Source organism: Dendrobates tinctorius, unplaced genomic scaffold (assembly GCF_039654945.1).
Source record: "Dendrobates tinctorius isolate UK_male_01 unplaced genomic scaffold, ASM3965494v1 ptg000050l, whole genome shotgun sequence".
NCBI lineage: Eukaryota > Metazoa > Chordata > Amphibia > Anura > Dendrobatidae > Dendrobates > Dendrobates tinctorius.
The window spans coordinates 2,488,658-2,504,807 of NW_027361718.1; the positions used below are offsets into that span (position 1 = coordinate 2,488,658).

General features: G+C 38.2%; 1 protein-coding gene across 1 annotated transcript in view; it reads left to right on the forward strand.

Annotated features, from left to right (window-relative positions):
- The window catches only part of CCDC85A (coiled-coil domain containing 85A), a 497,589-nt gene extending 482,429 nt beyond the window's left edge, over positions 1-15,160 (forward strand). Inside the window, exon 3 of the mRNA XM_073576656.1 lies at positions 10,920-15,160. Coding sequence (XP_073432757.1) covers positions 10,920-10,969 — 50 coding nt within the window. The 3' untranslated portion in view covers positions 10,970-15,160. The remainder of the gene's footprint in view (positions 1-10,919) is intronic.
- The last annotated feature ends 990 nt before the right edge of the window (positions 15,161-16,150 follow it).

Genomic DNA, 16,150 nt, shown 5'->3' on the forward strand with positions numbered 1-16,150 from the left:
ATGTCAGTTTCTCTTGCAAGTAATCTGAGTTTTATGTGTGAATTTTCCCCATAGATTTGCCATACTTGTAGATGCATATGCGTTTTTAGTGTGTTTCTGCTGCAGAAATGCAATAAAAACCTGAATAAACCTCATGACTGTATCATTAAAGTTTTGTCAAGCTAAATATCAGGAAGTATCAAACACAAAGCAGTTTATCTTAAGGACTCTTTAGCACATCCTGATATTTCTGGCATTGGAAAAAAACAGTACTAGAGAAATCAATGTCCATGTGTCTGTGCATACATGTGTTTCATTCATGTGGCATGCATGTATCAACCATGTGCCACCCGTGTGCTGTATCGGTATCACATGTAAAAGAGCCTGAGAAAAACTGGCACAGTTTGCACTGTTCTCAGACGCTGGGTGCTGAAGACCGCTCACATCATTGTCCCCTGCTCTCCCTGCGATCAGTGCTAGCAGGGGACAATGTTAAGAGTTGTAGTCAGCACCCACTGTCTACATCGAGTGTAAAATTAAGAATAAAATAAAAACTCACATTATAATCACCTTTAGGCCGGGGTCACACTGGCGAGGAATACGGCCGAGTGAGAGGCGCTAAAAGCACGCATTACACACGGACCAATGATTCCCTATGGGGTCCCTCGCACCAGCCGTATATTTCTCATCCGTATTCTAGGCTCCGTCCCAATCGCAGCATGCTGCGATTGTCAGCGTACTATGGCTGTAGTACGCCAATGCAAGTTTATGGGTGCGCAAAAAATACGGATTACACACGGACCACACATGTGACTTGCGAGAAATACGCACCAGGTGTCTTAGCAAAGCTGGCAATTCAGTGCGCTATACAGTAAACTCACACTGACAGTTTTAATAAAGAAATGAAAGAATAGATATAAACACATAGAATACATATATATATTTATATGTATGTATTCTATGTGTCTATATCGATTCTTTGGTTTGTGTTAGAAACCCTGTCATAGGGCTCCATTATATGTCCATTTTGCAAGCCTGCGAGAAAATCTCGCCATACGGATTACATACGGATGCTGACATGCGCAAAATACGCGACCACACCTTGATTACGGATGACATACGGAGCACTGTTTAGGGGCCATTCATCCGTATTACGCATGTAAAATACTGACCGTATTTTGCGTCGTTTAGTGTGACCCCGGCCTAACACCTAATCTCCGAAGCCGTAATCCATCTGGGCGACATTTGCTCATCAGCATGAGCGGTGGCCTGAGGCGACTGTTCATGCTGAAGAGTTGGGGAGGAGTACTCACTGCAGTGAGAATGGGTCCATGAACTGCACCCACCTCAGTGAGATCATCGCAGTTCAGCGTGAGAAATCAAGGTCCAGCTCTTCAGGGTGAGCGGTCGCCTAAAGCCACCACACATGCTGATGAGCAAATGTTGAACAGATGGATTATGGCCATGAGAGGGCTTGTTTTTTGTGGGACAAATTGTACTTTTGAATGATACCAGTAGTTTTACCATATCATGCACTGGAAAATGGGAAAAAAAATCCAAGTGTGGGTGAAATTGCAGAAAAAGTGCAATTCCACTCCTGTTTTTTTTCACAAAATGCTAAAACTGGCTTGCCAGTATGATTCTCCAGGTCATTGCGAGTTCATAGACACCACTTGTCTAGGTTCTTTTTTATGTAAGTGGTGAAAAAAAAAATCCAAAGTTTGTTTAAAAAAAGGCGCCTTTTTTTGAGACCCATACCACCTCCATTTTTCATGATTTTGGACTGGGTGAGGGCTTATTTATTGCGTGCCGAGCTGATGTTTTTATTAATACTATTTTGGTGTAAATATGATCTTTTGATTGCCCTCTATTGCATTTTAATGCAATGTTGCGGCAACCAAAAAAACAATTTTGTGGTTTTTACTTTTTTTGCTACGCTGTTTACTAATTGGAATAATTATTTTCATATCTTGATAAATCGGGTGATTATGAATGCGGTGATACCAAATATGTGTATTTTAATTTTTTTTAATTGTTTTATTTTAAATGGGGTGAATGGGGATCGATTTGAACTTTTATATTTTTTTAATTTTTTAAATATTTTTTAAAATATTTTTTTAACTTTACACTTGTTTCAGCAGTCTCCATGGGAGACTAGAAGCTGTGATCATCTGCCCTGCTGTGAGTAGCAGAAGTGCTCACTTGCTATGAGTGCCAACTGCTGCAGACCCTGGGTTGTCATGCCAATCCATCGGTGACCCATGGTCATGTGACACGGTCGCCGATGGGTGGGATTAGTGACATGATTCTGATGCGATCACATTAAATGCCGCTGTCAGAGATTGGCAGTGATATTTAACAGGTTAACAACCACGGGTGGATCACTATTCCACCCATGGCTGTTAAGGGGACATGTCAGCTGTTTATATTAGCTGACATGTGTCAGTAAAGATATGAGCTCATCGCCAGAGCCCATATCAAAGGGAGAGACACAACATGCACGGTATATGTATGGCGCATGTCGTGAGGGGGTTAACAGTGAAAAAACCTTCTTTATTAAAGTAGTAAAAAATGAAAAAATGCACTGGTCACCATGAAAGTCCACAATCCATAACCGACGCATTTCAGCTAGAAGCCTATATTATAGGTTTCATATACTCAGCTCTTTCTGCACCACACAAGGTTACATTTTCAAGTGAACCTGATTAATGTTATTCAGACATCTGTGTTACCTTAGAGCTGTATGTATATGGTAGCTTCTCTTCTCTACTGCTACATACCATGACTTTCATAGTCACTCTCTCCATCCATCGTCGCCCCCGTGATGTGTTCGTTGTCATGACAGTTATGGTTCAGTATATAACATAAGTGATCGGACAATCGCTTATTTAAGACCTCTAAAGAGACTAACAATAACATTAAAAGTAAAAAAAGTTTTAAAAAATATGAAAAAAACTAAAAAACACATCACCACCATTTTCCTCTTTTGAAAATAATGATGTTAAAAAAAATAAAAAAATACACATATGTGGTATTGCCGCATTCAGAAAGGTTTGATCTAACAAAATATAAAAACAATTAACCCAATCAGTAAACACATAAGCAAAAACAAATTCAAAAACATGAAACACATTTTTTGGGTTTTTGCAATTTCACTAAAAATGCTGTAACAAGAGATCAAAAAGTTAAATATATTTAAAAATTGTATTAATGAAAATTTCACATTGCCCGTCAAAAAATAAGCCGTCAAACAGCTCCATCTGTTGAAAAATGAAAGTGTTACTGATCTCAGAAAATGGCAGCATAACCCCAAATTTTTTATTTCAAAACGTCTTAATTTTTTTCACCACTAAAATAATTGAAAAAACATGGACATCTTGGGTATTGCCGTAATTGTATTGGTAAGGTGTATGATACTGGATATTCATCTTTAACACAAAATGTACATTGTAAAAACAATTTCCAAAAAACAATGTCAGAATTGTTTTGGTTTTTTTAACCATTTCTCCCCACTTGATTTTTTTTCCATTTTCCAGTATTATGTGGTAAAATGATTGTTGTCCTTCAAAAGTACAACTCGTCCTGCAAAAAACAAACCCTCATATGTCTATGTGGACAGAAAAATAAAAAATGTATTGCTCTGGGAAGAAGGGGAGGAAATAAAGGAAAAATAGAAATGGAAATAGCCAAGGCCGTGAAGAGTTAGCCTCTAAAATATTGAACAATGCAAATCCAATGCAAGAAAACACAAGTATTATCCTCATTGGAAAACCAATAACCCAGTAATGATTAATGATTTCTGAGTGGCATATTGTCCTATTGTGGATAACAGATCATAAAGTTAGCTATAAAATGTAGTCAACAGTGAAGTAAAGTAAGTAAAGAATGTGCATTAATAATTAAATAATAAGGCATGAATCTCTTACTTTTCTTGTCTGACCCTAAGATAAAGGCCAAGAGTCTCTTCTAATTGCTAAATCTTTGGCAATTTAAAGGTTTATTAGAGGTCAATTTTTATTAAATACGATGCCAATAGTTGAAAGTTCTGCTGATTATTTACTGCGCCGTGCAACACTAAATATGGTAATAAATTGTAACCTAAATTGTAGTCTACGATGAACGCTAATGAGAAAAACCATCCTATCTTTAGGGAGAAATGCTGAAAAGACTTTCCTATAATAGAACATGTGTTGCTGATTCTAGAACTTCTAACAGCCAGTATTAAAATTTGTGCAGCAGAGGTACAGTAATGATGCTAATGCTTCAAACAAAATAGTGGAAAGTGGCAGACCCCAGAGGAATCTTCAAGGATCTATTAATTTTAAAATACATATTCATGGAAAAGTTTGCCTTTGCTTTTAGAAAAGTTAGCGTTTGTACAAACATGAATATTTTGCTTAAAAAAAAAATCTTCAAAGGTTAAACAGAAAGCGGTTTTCTATTTGCAACTAGGTAATAATCTAAAGATGTGCAGTACAAAATGATGTGTTGATATATTTTTTCAATAGATCATTCCATCATTTTCATGCCTAATTTTCCTCTAGAGCTTCAAATCAAAAATTTAAAACATGTTCACTGCCTGCAGCTGCTACTACAGGGAGCCACTGCATCCCATCTGTGTTCAAAGCTTTATGGTATGCAGTAAACTACTGAGCTCCCTCTTGTGGTTGCTAAAGTTAGCCTACATGTTGTGTTTTAAAGCTTCTGCATATCTCTTCAGCCGATTTAACATTTTGTCTGTGGATGAATGTCTGTTCCTTATGAAGGTGACTCCAGTTTTGGCTACTTATCTTAAGTTACATGGCAAGGCTCTTTAGGTTCAAACATTAAGTTATAGGGTATCTATCGCCAACAGATTTACATAGTTGAAAAGAGAAACTCCAGAGGAAGCTTTGGGATCGGCATTTTTGCACTACACCAGAAGAAAATACAGTAGAGACTAAAGGACCAAATATATGGGAAAGAGCTCTTAGGAGGTTAAAGAATTAATACTGATGTGTCCTTAAAAATATGGGTTTCATAGCTGGTGTCATAGGTTGGAAAATGGTTAATGTTAGGGTCAAAAAATAAATTAGTAGTGCACATGAATAAATGTTACTACAGTATATGATTTTATTTAGGCTGAAATATTTTTGCTAACTTTAAGATTGAAAATGAAATATAGAACAGAATAATCGCTCAAACAGTCGGATATTCCCAGTAAGCTGGAGTACGGCGTGCATTAGTCTCCGATGATGAGTCAGTGTTTGAAAGCCAAAAGCTTTTGCCGTTAACAATACACTGACTTGTATGTGTAGGAGGAAACTCAATGTTGTCTAACAAATGTCGATTGGGAAATGTATGTGCCGAGGTTTCTACATTACAAAAAAAGGAATGTCAGAAATATTGCCAAGAAGTTTGTGAATATATGAAATGCTGTATGCAGAAATTCATTTAGTTATATTGAGTTGTATATACTGTCTTTCTAAATTTGAGGCCCTCTTTATGTATGCTGAAATGTGTTTCTGTAAATGTCTATAGCACTGCTGGTTTGCCTGAAAGGATTATTCTCATAATCTTTTGGAGTGCCATTCCCAAATCTCACGGCTTTCTTTTCATAAGGGTGATGCATTCCCGATTGACTGACAGTTCAAGGAAGCAACATGGATGTGCCACTGGTCTTGGCTGTGAGTTCTTCAATGGTTTAATCAGAGGCAGCTTTGCTTCCACAGCGCATCATTATATAAGCATGGGGACACTGAATGTGGCTGGATCAAGTGATTTAGTCAGCTTCAAAGCAGTGCTTACAAATTTTATAAAAAAAAAAGAAGCTTGGAAGGGCAGCGCACCTTGCAGCAGTGCCCAGTGATGAAGGCAATTAGGAGTAAAAATTGAATGAGAAATCCCTCTGATGTTCTTCTTACTAGTACTTTGCCATTTTAACCATTTATGTTTTTGAGAAAACCCCTTCTAATGCATAGGCAGACCAACAAACTCTATTTTATTGTGTTGATAAAATTAAAAAAATAAAAAGAATGAAGGAATTTAGATGGAGTGGCTCATGGAGCATGCGCTCTGCTGCTCAAATCAGAGTTTCTTGCATTGACTAGCACATACCAACACCAGATTCGATTCAGCTTAATGCTATAGACTCTCATTTGCTCAATGAGCAGTTCCATTGAACATCTTGCTAGCTTTGGTTTAGCAACAGAGAAAATGGTGGAACAGTCATATGACACCCTCCCAGTCTATATTTTATCATTTAGCTAGTGTATGTTAGATCAGTTCTTCAGTCTGGAATACCTCTTAAGGGTTGAATGATTGAAAAGAAATAAGTGTAATGTATTTCTATTGTTAAATATAGGTTCCCTAAAGCTCTAAACACGCTGCAGAAACACTTAAAAAATGCAACGTGGGCACACAGCCTTAATCAGCCAAGTACAGTAAATTCACAGTCCAAACTGTGAATAGAATAGATAAAATGGATAGAGATTTGTCAATGAGATATTAGTGCTTTGAGTGTGCAGTTTTCTGTACTTATATTTAGCTAATAATTAAATAAATAAATGAAAAAAATGGCATGGGGTCCTCCTTATTTTTTAATAAGCAGCTCTAATTTTTTCTAATTTTCTAATAACAGCTCACAGCTGTCTGTGTAGCCTTTACTGGTTATTAAAAAGGAAGGACCTTATATAAATCACGTGGAGTTCCCCTATTTTTAATAACCAGCAAAGGCTAAGCAGACTGCTGCTGACTGATGTTAATAGTCTGGGAAGGGCCATAGATATTAGTCCCTTCCCTGACTAAAAACACCAGCCTGCAGGTGACCCAAAATTGGCGCATTCATTAGATGCATTGGCAATCGTGAGTAGTGGTTTTGGGGTTGATGTCAGCTGTGTAATGTCCACTGACATCAAGCCCAGGGGTTTGTAATGAAGAGCCTGGAAACACAAACTCAGGGTCAGACATTAAAAGCTGGGAAAGATAGATATATAAAGGGGGTCTACCTATTCTGATTGTCATCCATGATTCATTTATCGTATCCCCAAGGAAACAGAAGAATAACTAGGCTTTTTCTGTTATTCCTCCCTTTTTTATTTTACAACAGTATTTTGAGATTATAGCTTAAAAACTTTATCAAGTCTGATCCATGTATGCTCTAAAGAATCCATGGCCTTTCAGAGAGTGTGTGACTTTTTTGATTGTCTGACAGCAACATATATTACATATATATATACCCCAAGCCTCTACCAGATTTCCCCCTTTGAGCGTGTATATTCTAATCTAGGCAGCCTTGGAAACACAAACCAAATGTCAAACATATAAAAGCTGGGTTACACAATAAAGAAAGGTGTTCACATATGGGGGTCTGCCTAAGCTGGTTGTGATCCATGATTCATTTCTCCTCTCCCCAAGGAAACAGAAGAACTATGTATTTTCTGTTATCCCTCCCTTTTTATTTTACAACTATTTTGCATATTTGTGTGTTTTATTTTTATCTTTTTATATCGTTACTTGTAAGCACTGTATTTTTAGATTAAAGCTTAAAAACGTTAATATGCTTGGTCCTTGTATGCGCTAAAGAATCCATAGCCTTTCAGAGAGTAGGTGGCCTTTTTTGATTGTCTGACAATAACATATACTGTACTTCAGGAGCTCATCACCGTCTGTCTTTGACTAGTCGGGCAGTGTGTTGTGTATCGAGGGGGGGAAGGGAATTTTTTGTGTTGGATGTGTGATTTTTGCTCACTTTACAGCAGTTGAGTGCTGAATTGAGCGAGAGGAGATAAATTAACTCTTGAAGGCGCACCCACATCACTTGCTGAGAAGTGTGTACATGTCATTGAATAAAATATTTTTTTTTGCTGTTCATATCATCGCAATAAATCAAAACTGCTCTTGTTTTCAATATCAGTGTAATATGTTTTATTCTTAATTATTTTTGCGCGAGCAGTTCCTCTTTATTAGCATTCTGTGACTGTAGATGGTAGAATTTATATTCCCTCATTCCCATCGTGCATTTCATCCTGCCATTGTCCAGTTGCTTGGCTGCTCTGAACTGAAAGCCCACCTCTCCATTATGCCTGTGTTTTATTTGATAGACAGGAGAGCAGGAACAGACAAAACAAAGCTTGGTCTCACTTTCTGTAATCCACCTCGTCTTCTATGATGCAATACTTGACAACAGTCAGTAACTGGAGAGTTAAACAGAAGGAAAACCTAGTGACAGGGCCAGTGTTTTAGGGAGAGAGGGGCAGACTGGGCACTTGCCCATGGCTCCTATCCTTGGATGGGTCACCTGCAGTCCCCTCACTTATTTATTGCTTTCTGGGCAGAGATGTGCTTATCTCTGTGTCGTTTGTGTTGCTGAGTGCCATGCTGTCCAATGTTGTCTGTAGATTCATGGCAACAGTAAAGGTTGGGAGTGCACTGTTCATGTCTGCAGAACCAGAGACTATACATGTGAATATACCTCTTTGCTGTCTGGGACATAACATACACATTATGTATCTATAGTTTTCACACACTGCTGTTTAAAATTTTGCACAATTGATTACAATCATCAGTAATATTTTACTTCTCTGTACTAAAAAACTGCTAATATATTTTATAAGAATTATCTATATATTTCAATATAGAAATAAAAAAGTTTCTCCACCTTTTCCTTTTTGACTGTCTGTGAAAATCGGACCGCAGTCGAATGTCATCTGAGTGTGGTCCGATTTTTTTCACTGACCAACTGACATGCACTGTAAATTTTAATCCGACCCTTGGATTAAAATAGGACCTGTCGCTGCAATTTTCATGTGAATGGAAATGGACTCATAGATTATCGCCTTTATGAATGGAATATGTGAAAAACACGGCTAGCACTCATGTGAAAAAGACTGCAGTGGCAGGTTATTTGCACTGTGCATTATCATATATTTTTCTCATGATGTGCTGTTCCAGGCACCAGACCATTGCGGTCAACTATCTTAAGCCCCCGTCACACAAGTTTTGTGACGCAACAGCGATCTCACCAGCGAGATCGCTGTGTGTGACACTTACCAGCGACCGACCCCCCTGCCGGTTATCGCTGATCGTCCAGGAATGGCCAGGACATTTTTTTGATTGCTGGTCTCCCGCTGGCCAGCACGCATCGCTGCGTGTGACAGGCGGGAGACCAGCGATCAGCGAGCAGGAGCTGGTAACTAAGGTAAACAGAGGGTTTCTAAGCAGCACTCAATGCTTAGAAACCCAATGTGTACCTTAGTTACCAGCGCGCTGGTGCAGGGAGCTGGTAACCAAGGTACACATCGGGTTTGTAAGTGCTGCGCGCCGCTTAGAAACCCGATGTGTACCTTGGTTACCAGCTCCCTGCACCAGCATGCTGGTAACTAAGGTACACAGTGGGTAACTAAGCAACGTGCATCGCTTCTTACCCGCATGTCGCTGGTGCTGAGCGCTGGTGAAGCTGCCTGTTTGGCAGCTCACCAGCGATCACGTAGCGACACACCAGCGATCCTGACAGGGTCTTATCATTGTCGGGATCGCCAGTGCGTCTCTATGTGTGACAGGGCCCTTATGCACTCCATAGGATAAACGATAAGTTACTGATCAATGAGTGTCTGACTTCTGAAACTCGCAGGAATTGTCAGTGGGGAATGCCTAACCACTGATCCTTTCATTCTTGATGAGGCTGCCAAGAAAAGCTCAGCACAGATGTTTGTCAGCCCCATAGAAAATGAATGTAGTGCAGGTCACTTATGTGCACAGGAGCTCATTTTATTGGGGATAAAAGTTCCCTGTGCTGCCTATCAGTAAGGGTCCCAGCAGTCAGACCTCCCACTGATCAATATCTTACCACCTATCTTGTGAATTGATGATAAATTGTTTTCACTGGACAACTCCTTTAAGAGATTTTTTTTTAACTTAAAAGTAAAGTGCTTGTCCAGCATCATTCATTATTGCATCGGGAAGTGACATATGCTGATAACATCCCAACTACACATAACTGGTGGAACGTATGATTGCCAGGTATCAATCACGTGTCTTACTATACAATCTATGGGTTAGTAGACATACTAGTAATATAATTTTTGTGAGTGCAGAATTTGGTGCTCCACTTTTATTTTTTTCCCAGGGCCCCACTTTATTTAAAACTGGCCCTGCCTAGTGAGCAAAGGAGTTTTGGGGATTGAAATGTAATTTTAATAAAAGTTCTTCATTCTTCTGTTAGACATCAGATGAGTGTACATTTAATGAAGAGACAGTGACCATTAAAGAGTTATTTGTATAGAGAAATGAGTTGGAAAACACTAAGGTTAGCACATGGAAGAACATACGATAAAGACAGTCGTTTTGGATTATGGTAAGAGGTAGAAGTGTTCAGCTTGACTTGACCTAATCTTATTTCTTTGGGGACTTCTTAAACAGGTTTGGGCTCCATTGTAACATTATCAAATAAAAATTGGAAAACGTTAGGTTTTTCCTCTATTCTAAATGGAATGGTGAGTGGTAGTCGAAAACCCTACACCCTCCCCATTGAGATGGCAGAGTTTTGATAGCAAAAATGAAAAGAGAGAATCAGTTTGATGTTTCATGTACAGGATGGGCCATTTATATGGATACACCTGGGTGGGCCATTTCTATGGATAAACCTAAATTAAATGAGAATGGTTGGTGATATCTACTTCCTGTTTGTGGCACATTATTAAATGGGAGGGGTAAAACTTTTAAAGGTGGGTGGTGACCATGGCGGCCATTTTGAAGTCATCCATTTTCGATTCCATCTTTATAAATGGCCCACCCTGGTGTATCCATATAAATGGCCCACCCTGTACCTTCATTTTTATTTTTAAAGTTGCATCATTGCCCTATCATTGTCTTATCATAAGTTTAGAGAAAAGAGCTAAGTATGGTAAACTTTTCTTTTCATTTTAGTTTGCTAATATACATTTTTTTCTTTTCTATTCCAGGTTGTGTGGAGGAAACTTGGAGATGCTGCAGGTTCATGTCCTGGAATTAGAAATCTTTCTGGCAATCAGTACAAAGGACCAATGTAGAGCGAAATGAATATTGTCCAAAACCTTGCGGAAAAAAAATAAAAAATATTGAAATTATGGTGTTTCTAGTGAAAAATAGTACAAAAATACTCATAATTATAAAGCCCCAGGCATTTTAATGTCTGAATTTATCACTCTATAGATTTATTACATGGCACAACTTGACAAAATAAGCTGCAAATCTATTCTCTAAAACAAAAAAAATATATACACTACTTATTAGCACATTCTACAAATATCTTCTGATGGCACAGTTGTTGAAAACCAAAAAGGAAAGTAAACTTTTATTTAAAAATATGCTTTATTCCATTGAATTAAATATATTAATATAACATAAGAAGTTTTACCATGATTATGGTAAAAAAAAAAGTTATTGTAGCACAACAAAATGTTTGCATATTCTATATAGTAATGGTAATTGGTAATTTTGGTGTAATGAAAATATGACATAAAAGTATTGGTTTATTATTTATACTGTACAATATAAAATATTATTATCACACCAGGCGCCTGGGGTTCATCTCCTATAGTATTACCTATAATAAAATTTAATATATCACATCCTATTTCATTACAAAAGCTTTCAAAATTGTATTATAAGGAGACTTCCTTTTGTTCCTACCTATATCCTCATTCTAAAAATGGTGCTGCACAATCGTAACGTGGGCATGCCAAAGTGCTCTAGCTTGTATTATTTTTTTGAATACTTATTTAATAATTTTAAGATTTTTCTTTTTTTTACTGTTGTATTTATTTGTTTTTTTTTATCTTGATCTTAATTTATTCATTATTTATTTATATTTCTATAGCTAATTACAATTTCCTGATTAGTTGTGTTTAGAGGTGCTAACATCATGCTGATTCCTTTCAGAGAACATGATAAATTTAAAGGTATGCACAAAAAAGTGAATTTAATTATAATGAAAAAAACTTTTTTTTATATAAGTTACATCATTTCAGATAACCAATGGGACCACTCTTGACTTTCAGATGTAAATTATTATTTCAAAATTTAAATGTTAAAATTCTAGATTGTATTGGTAATTTCTATCTTTTTACAGTTTGGGTTTGTTTTTATAATTTGGAAAAAAAAATGAAAATTGCACTCAAGCTTATCTTGCAAATCATTCATTGAAAGAAAGATTTTCAAATCTACAAAGCATGACCTTCCATTATTGAACTGCTAAATGCTTTTAATCAGATTGCCTGAGTATTGACCAAAAGGTGCCATAGATGTGTGTAGTTGAATTTCTTCATATGTTAAAATCATTAGGTTGTGTGTAGTTAAATGCTTTGATAGATGTTTGATGTGTTCAAACTGCTATGATAGTTTCTTGTATGAATGTGCAACAGGCTTGTTAAAATATATAGTTGCTTATTTTTTCACTTTAAGTATGTCATAGGAATGCAACAATCTTCTATTTTGTAAAATATAATATCAAATATATCAACCTACAGTATTTCAAAAATCCACTTTTATGAAACTAGAACATGAATATTATGTACAAAGAAAATTTGATATTTTGTAACAAACTATATATGGCACATAAAGTGCATTTGTCTGTAGACAGAAACCTGCTTTTTATGAAGTCTTTTGTTCATTATCACCCAGAAAGCTTTAAAGGGTTGTCCACAACCCCTTCTCAATCTGTATGCTTGTCCCCAGTAAAAGAACAATACTTATACTTACCTCTGTTGCTGCCACCGTTCTGGCGGTGTTAGCACCGTTCAAGCTGTGTTAGTACTGTCTCTGTTGGAGTTCACATAATATTAAAATGTCAGGCAATCCCGGAGGCCAATCAGTGGCTCCTTCACTCTCCCCGCTTTTGGACAAATCACATATATGCGGAGAAAGTGAACTCTCACTTCTTCTGGATTTATCTGATACATTCAAAGGTGAGGAAAGTGAAGTGATCGCTGATGACAGGGATCGCGTGACATAATAATGTTATGTGAGCCCTGGGAGAAATAGTGCTGACACCGCTGGAACAACCCCAGCACTATAGGTGTATGTGTGTTACCATTTTACTGGGGGCAAAAAAATGGATTGAGAATGGGTAGTGGACATCAATTTTAATGGTTCATAATATTATGTAATATTTTACTACATGGACAGGGCCCTCCTGGCAACTAAAACGTGTTAAGAGGGCTTATTTGTTTAAAAAAACACAATATTTCAACAACATGTTCATGCAAACTGGTCATCAGCCCTCTCCACCTGTCTGATTGGACAAGAAGTCATTTTTTGCTTAATTAGAGGACAGAGTAACAATTCAAACATCACCTAATAAGTAAGGATGAGTCTTCTGACATACAACCTTTAAGAGTTATCTGCTATCATATAATACAATGCCCAAATGATACAAATTGTCTGAGACCCAAAATAGACTGTAATTTGTCATCTACTCAGTGGCAATAGGTAGAGAAGTTTCCAGACATAAAGTTCTTTTAGTCTAAACAAAGTGCAACCTCCAATTGGCTATATATTTGACAATTGGCAGTCAAATAATAGCTTGTAACAGAATCAGAACAATCTGTATTCATAGTCTGCCATTGTTCTAGGCAGCACAGGTCAATGACTGCCGAAAACAGTGATCTTTTAAGCCAGCCAATAGATTATTACAACTGACTAATTAGTGTTTTGCTCATTCATCCGGTGATAATCAGCTTGTTTACATTGCACAATTATTAGGAAATAAGTGTTCTTCCCAATAACCATTCAGGGTAAATGCATAGTGCTTATATAGTAATTCAATGGACAAACCATCTACCCAGTTACATAAGAAAGCATTGAAGTTGGTCTGAGACTGCTATTAGCGCAATAATTGAATCATGGTTATATTTTAATATGTATATGGAATTTATATTTTCAGTAATAATTAGAAAAGAAGGCTTATGTAGAACTTCTGTGCCAAGATAAAGAACAATCAAACTGTTTCTCTCCATTTGATATACACAAAATTTAAACTTGTCGACAGATATAATTCAATAAAAGGAAGTACAGTTAATCTAAAAAGTCTAAAAATGTCAGGTTTTTGTCTTTAAAAAAGTAATATAATGAACTATCATTTCAGACCTTAGTCCTTCTTTAATATCACTCACTAGAGTTGAGCGAAATGGGTCAAAAAAATTTCAAAAGTCACCGACTTTTGGTAAAGTCGGGTTTCATGAAACGAAACCCGACCCTAGGATGAGGTCGGCCACGAGCTCGGCGACTTTAGCGCCAAAGTCGCGTTTCAAAAGTTTGTTTTCCGCCCTTTTTCAGCCAATCAGGATCCACGGACACTGTGGGCAACGTGATGACATAGGCAGGGGTCACCACCATCTTTGAGAAGGGCATGCAAGTGATTGACTTGCTTTGGGGGGAGTCACAGGGGTATAAAAGGGCGTGCACGCCGACCACCATGTTACTCATGCTGATCTCAGAATAAGGAGAGCTGCTGATGATGATGATTCTGTAGGGAGAGCGTTAGGCAGGGAAGAAGACACCAAAACTGCTTCTGCTGCTAGCGATTTTGCCTGTACAACACACCAGTCACTGTGTGTGCAGTGCAAGTGGAGGCTATATTTTGCTGGATCAGCTGTGTTGGTTGTTTAACTGCCTTATAAGGCTTCCTGATGGCTGCATTGCTGTTTTCCCACTGCTCTGCAAACTGCTTTTTTAAAAGCAATCCAAATTTTTTTTTTGTCCTGGTGAGGTACTGAGCGTGCATTTTTTCATACCATACAGCGGTGTACGCTCCTCACACAGTACCGTGTAACGGCTTTTATCACGGCCACAGTGAAGCTATCTGTGTGTGACTCTGTAAGAATAAGTCGAGGACATGTTCCGTTCTTACAGACCTACACTCTAGGGAGATTCCTATTCTGCCCAATTCTATATACACCTTGTAGTTTGTCATACACTAGCCAATTTCTGCCTGTGATATAGCGGTGTGATATTCACTGGGCCTCACACAATCCAACAGTGTCCACAAGTGTGTTCAGATATTCTACATCTCCCCTGTCCTATAGTGACATTTTTCACACCTGCGACATTGAGACTGGGACATAGCGGTGTGATATTCACTGGGCCTCACACAATCCAACAGTGTCCACAAGTGTGTTCAGAAATTCTACATCTCCCCTGTCCTATAGTGACATTTTTCACACCTGCGACATTGAGCCTGTGACATAGCGGTGTGATATTCACTGGGCCTCACACAATCCAACAGTGTCCACAAGTGTGTTCAGAAATTCTACATCTCCCCTGTCCTATAGTGACATTTTTCACACCTACGACATTGAGCCTGTGACATAGCGGTATGATATTCACTGGGCATCACACAATCCAACAGTGTCCACAAGTGTGTTCAGAAATTCTACATCTCCCCTGTCCTATATACACCCTGTACCTTGTTTTACATTACTATATAGTTTGTGGGATTTTGTGTACATTTTTACCAAAGATGAGGAAGGCTGGTGGAAGAGGCCGTGAATTGGGCGGGGGTTGCCAGCTGGTAATGATGGTGTTAGTGGTGGATCTGATGGTAGTGGCAAAAGCAAAATAGGACCGAATGCAGGAGGTGTTGAGCCTGCGTCATCGTCTGGCTCCACAAGGCCTCGAAGGCTTAGTTTTCTAGGAGTTGGCAAACAGCTTTTAAAGCCAGAGCTTCAGGAAAAAGTTTTGGCTTACATTGCTGACTCAGCCTCCAGCTCTATCGCCTCCTCTTCTGAAGTTGTAAAAAATAAAAGCACTGAGTCGTCATTGGAGGCTCATATTCATGAACCACACCTTTCCTTGTGTCCTTCACCCCAACCAAGATTTAAGGATGACGCAGGCCATACAACTGATTACTCCATGGAGCTGTTTTCACATACCATGCCTGGGTTATCAAGTGAAATGGTGAATTACCCAGGCCAAGATGAATCTGACATGGAGTGCACTGATGCACAGCCACTGATAGATGATTCTGCTGGTACATTCACTCAGAGCACTACATTGTCCTCGCAGTGTAATGAGCCAGATTCTGACCCTGATGAGACTCAGGTGCCCCTTCCCGCATACTATACCACCATACACGGTGACACAGAGGAAGGTGCACATGACATTGAAGAGGAGGTGATGGATGACCAAGTTGTTGACCCAGATTGGCATCCATTGG